This window comes from Musa acuminata, chromosome BXJ1-11, assembly GCF_036884655.1.
Source record: "Musa acuminata AAA Group cultivar baxijiao chromosome BXJ1-11, Cavendish_Baxijiao_AAA, whole genome shotgun sequence".
Lineage (NCBI taxonomy): Eukaryota > Viridiplantae > Streptophyta > Magnoliopsida > Zingiberales > Musaceae > Musa > Musa acuminata.
The window spans coordinates 12561730-12566082 of NC_088337.1; the positions used below are offsets into that span (position 1 = coordinate 12561730).

General features: G+C 45.2%; 1 protein-coding gene across 1 annotated transcript; it reads right to left on the reverse strand.

The window, feature by feature from the left end:
* Positions 1–1137: 1137 nt before the first annotated feature.
* Positions 1138–2470, reverse strand: LOC135596594 (LOB domain-containing protein 40-like). Its single transcript, XM_065088654.1, has 2 exons — positions 2074–2470; positions 1138–1982 (listed from the first exon to the last, which is right to left on the reverse strand). The coding sequence occupies exons 1-2, from the start codon at positions 2261–2263 to the stop codon at positions 1345–1347; spliced, it is 828 nt and encodes a 275-aa protein (XP_064944726.1). The 5' UTR covers positions 2264–2470; the 3' UTR covers positions 1138–1344.
* Positions 2471–4353: the final 1883 nt, after the last annotated feature.

Sequence of the window (4353 nt, forward strand, 5' to 3'; positions counted from 1 at the left end):
CTGCCTTGGTGCAACTTGTCCATGAACGATAAATGGTGCAGTCACTGCCGCCTACAGTGTCAACAAGTGGAGGCTGCTAGCTTTTCCATGTTCCTTTGCACTGCTCATTCCCCAGGTTTTCCTGGAACAGTGTTCTGGCCAGAGATGGTTTCAAACAAGCATGCTGCTTTCAGAAACTGATGGCCAAATCACGAGACATTCCATTGACTGCTCCCCTTGGTTTGCAGTCCAGTGGTACCGACATCATTTGCCACTTGCTATTAGAAAAACAATAGAGTTGTTCAGAAACAAGCAAATGATGGATTGGATGTGAAGAGTCACCGTGAAACCCTAACAATTGAAGTTGCCAATACAACAGTCCAAACAAACAGTGGATGAATTCACCGTTCGGAAGCACACCAACGTAAATGGACGTCAGAAAGAGGTTCGAGGGGGGGGGAAAAGGAGTCCCGTTCCCGAAGAGCCTTGAGACCATCATTTTTGTCCTTAGCTACAGCAAGCTCTCTTCCTTATCCACACACACCCCACTGCAGTCTCCTCCTTATCCCTGACACAGCGGTGAACCTTTTTATGAGCCTCTCCTCTTTAAAGTCTTCAGGTCGCACACTGGTCAGTAATGATAGCATGATACTGTATCGAGTTCCAAGCTTTTTGTTGTCATCCAGTCGCCCGTTGTTCTGCTGTGTCTTCCCCACCGTTCCTCGTATGTCGCCAGTCGCCTTTCTGATGAGCCATAGAAGGGTAATCCTAGGTCGCCGCTGCTTCCAAATTAATCCACCCTCCCCCCATGCCAGCCTTTTCCAAATCTATCCACTCCCCATACTCCTCCCAATTCACGAAGGACAATCTTGCGCGCTCTCTTTCTCTCTCTCCCGCGCTTATATAGCATGTTTCTTTTTTTTTCTTATTATAAATATGCCAATTGGAAAGATCATAAATTGAGTCATCTGTTCATCATTTGTTTACACGCGTTAATAAGCAAGTTAGTGTTGGATCAAAGTTCGTACCTTCTGAATCATTAATCTGATGATAATATTTCAAATTTACTTATCGAATTATCAAATGTTTAAGATTCAAAAACTTATCAAACGTATTTTTGAAAGTATCAGCTAATCTAACAGATAAAATCCTTAACAGTTAGACCGCAAGATTCTGAACTCGATTTCTTATGTAAAAGTGAGGAAACTACACTACAAGGAGCAAAGAAGGAAGCAGATGAAAAGAGAGGAAAGGCGGGAGATAATTGTGATTGATTACGTTTAGTTCATTAAATGACGTCTCAAGAACATCAAAACTTTCATTCGCGTTGTCTCCGTCTCATCCTGGTGCTGAAAGCTTCCCTTTTTACGCCACAGACAGCTGCAGGCAAAGGTCGACCTTGCACGTGTCCGCATTCAAGCGGCTGACGTCGCACCGAGAGTCCCCCGCCGGCCGGATCGCGCGGTCGGGCCTCAGCCCGGGCTCCAGCCCGAGGGTGAGCTCCAACCCCACCTCGCCCTCCTCGGCCGGGCTCAGCTCGCCCTGGCTCACGTGCGACGCTGCATCCGCCGAGAACACGCTCTCGTTCTCCCTGCCGTCACCGTCCCCGCCGCTGCCGCCAGCGTTGGGCTGGGACGCGTGGCTGGCGGCCGACTCGTGGCTGAGGTCGGCCCCAGCGGGCTCTGGCTGCTCGGCGGGCTCGACCGGTGCGGTCGGCGAAGGGTGCGGCTTGGCGCCGGGCCGCTTGAACCGTGTCCGGTTGTTGTTGACCTTGTGGAGCTCGGCGTCCTTGGCGACGTGGCGAATGTCGTAGGCTTTGAGCGGCGGCACCGGCGTGGCCGCGGCGGCCTCGGAAGGGATTTGAACGATGGGAGAACCCTTGAGCACCGACTCCATAGCGGCCTGGCAGAGCTGCCAGCTGCCGGACCACAGCAGCCCGACAGAACCATAGATTGGGTTCACGATCCGCCCGCACGCCTCGTAGAGTAGGGATCGGAATATAGCTGCTCCAAAGCACGAACCACAACGACGAATCAGCATGGAGACAAGACGTTATCAAGAAGACGAGGCGTCGGACGCGGGTGTGTGGGTTACCAGGGCGGAGGTGTTCGGGGCCGGCGTTGATGAGGTTCATGAGGCCGGCGCGGCCGTAGAACTTGGCGAGGAAGACGGTGGCATTGGCCTGCGACTCCGGGTTCCTGATCCACTCAAGGCATGGCCGGATGCTGCAGTCATCGCTGCACCCTTTGCGCAGCACCCTGCACCCGTTACAGCTCATCCTCATGCTGCTATCTATCTTCCGCTACCCTGCAGCTGCAGTGTGATCGAACCACTCTCAACCGGCTGAAGGAGAGATGGGGAGGGAGGAGGGGAGGTTGATATGACTGCAGGAGAGAGAAGGGCGTAGAAGGAGGAATATATAGGAGGGAGGGGCATTGGGTTTTGGCCAGTGGTTTCCACAGTAGGAAAGCAGGTTCGGTGCACATTACACGAAAAATAAAGAAAGCAGCGGGCTGCCGTCCGCGTGCTTTCCGCACTCTTACGTCTCCGCGTCCATTGGAGCTGGGAATCCACCACCGCACCCGATGCCTCTCTCTCACGCACCGGAAACAAAGGAAGAGACGTGGCGACGCAGGATGCAAGGCGTGGAAACGGGTCCAAATCCGGCGTGAATGGCATCTCAGCGCGTGGCATCCACGTTCGGCTCACGACCCCCTGCGTCGGTATCGCCGCATAGAACCTGGAACGCCCCCAGCCACAAAAAGATGGAAAGTTCCAGAGCGAGAGAGAGAGAGAGAGAGAGAGAGAGAGGGTTAGAAGAGATAAAAAGCAGCACAACTCATTTTCTGTCCACCCCCTCCCCCCCCTCTCTCTCTCTCTCTTACAGATGGAGCCAATGTCACAGAGAGGAAAGTAAAAGATAACGAAAAGTCACCTCTCTCTCTCTCTCTCTCGCTCGCTGTTGACACTCCTGGTTTTGTGGAAGTGACACAAGAGGAGGTTTGTGGTTTCGGGGCGTGACTGTGGGCGCCGCAGAGGGGCGACGCGAGTCAAGCGGTTTTGTGTTGTCATGCTCATCCTAACGCTCCCCTGACCACCCTATCACGCGTCCTCCAATCTTTCCTTTCTTTCCTAAGATACATGCATAATCTAGCTTGACTACACACTCTTGACCGTGGGAATGGACTGTAACCGTTTTTATTAAATATTTAATTTAATAATAATATAACTGTTCTCATTATCATTCATAATTCATTATCAGGAATTTAAATAATTTTAATTTTTTTATTCTTTATACATGAAATCATTATTATTAAATTAAATATTTAATATAATTAAAGTTCTTAATTATTGTCCAAACGTTACAAATTTGAATTAATTCTTGAACGTTATGATTTGGTGATAATAAATGTTCTTGATGGGAGAACATCTATATATATAAGAATTTTGGTCTTGGGTTTAATCATTTCTTTGAAGCGAAAGGCTTTCCTACACCATCTAAAGCGAGAGTTCTGAGCCGAGAAGTACCAAAGTTCAAGAAGAAACCTCTGTAGAAATTCTTAGCGACAATAGCTGAAGGTACGCTATTTTGTTTCCGCATCAGTTTTTATTATGTTTATATTATAATGATTTAGAAACATAAGTTGGTTTCAGTGATTTCTTACATTTGGTATCAGAGCCTTTTGACCTCTACCTTGATACGAAAGAGTTTTCATTTTTTATGCCATGAAAATGATTTGATTTTGGTTTCTTCTTGGAAACTTCTTGATATATTTTTATTGAAAATCATAAGGAAATATCATTTTCAACATTTTAGTTGGTAAAATGCTCATATTATGTATGCATATTTAGTTATATTAAATTATGCTTATGAGCAAATTTTTTATGTTTAAAATGTCTAGTGATCTATATAATCTTAATTAATTAAGAATTAGCCACAACATCCTTAATTAATTAAAATTATATATAAAGTTAAAATAAGGATCATATAAATAATTATACATCATATTGTGACTGATTATATTTCATATAATAATTGTTATCCCATAGGATCTTTTATTATATTTAATATAATTAATCAGGATAAAATATCATATTATTTTCATAATTTACCCATAAGATTATGAATTGGAATATAATTTGATAGTTTTATCATAAAGACCATATGAATCTATTTGAATTAAGAATTTAGCCGACAGACAATTTTTATGTCATGAGATTCATATTTTTTGCATGTTTCACATTGGTAAAACATGTAATTTAGTCTATTAAGCTTCAAATTTTGACATAAGCATGTTTGATTTTATGCAGTTTCTCAAACTGTTAATTTCTCTGATATTCGATGTGATATTCATGAACCTAATGGTGATGATA

Bases quoted from the DNA above. Each gene is read 5' to 3' on its own strand.
- LOC135596594 (XM_065088654.1), bottom strand. From the start codon at position 2,263: ATGAGGATGAGCTGTAACGGGTGCAGGGTGCTGCGCAAAGGGTGCAGC. The intron at 1,983-2,073 runs GTAACCCACACA...GCTTTGGAGCAG, and splicing joins CCCCGAACACCTCCGCCCTG to CTATATTCCGATCCCTACTC.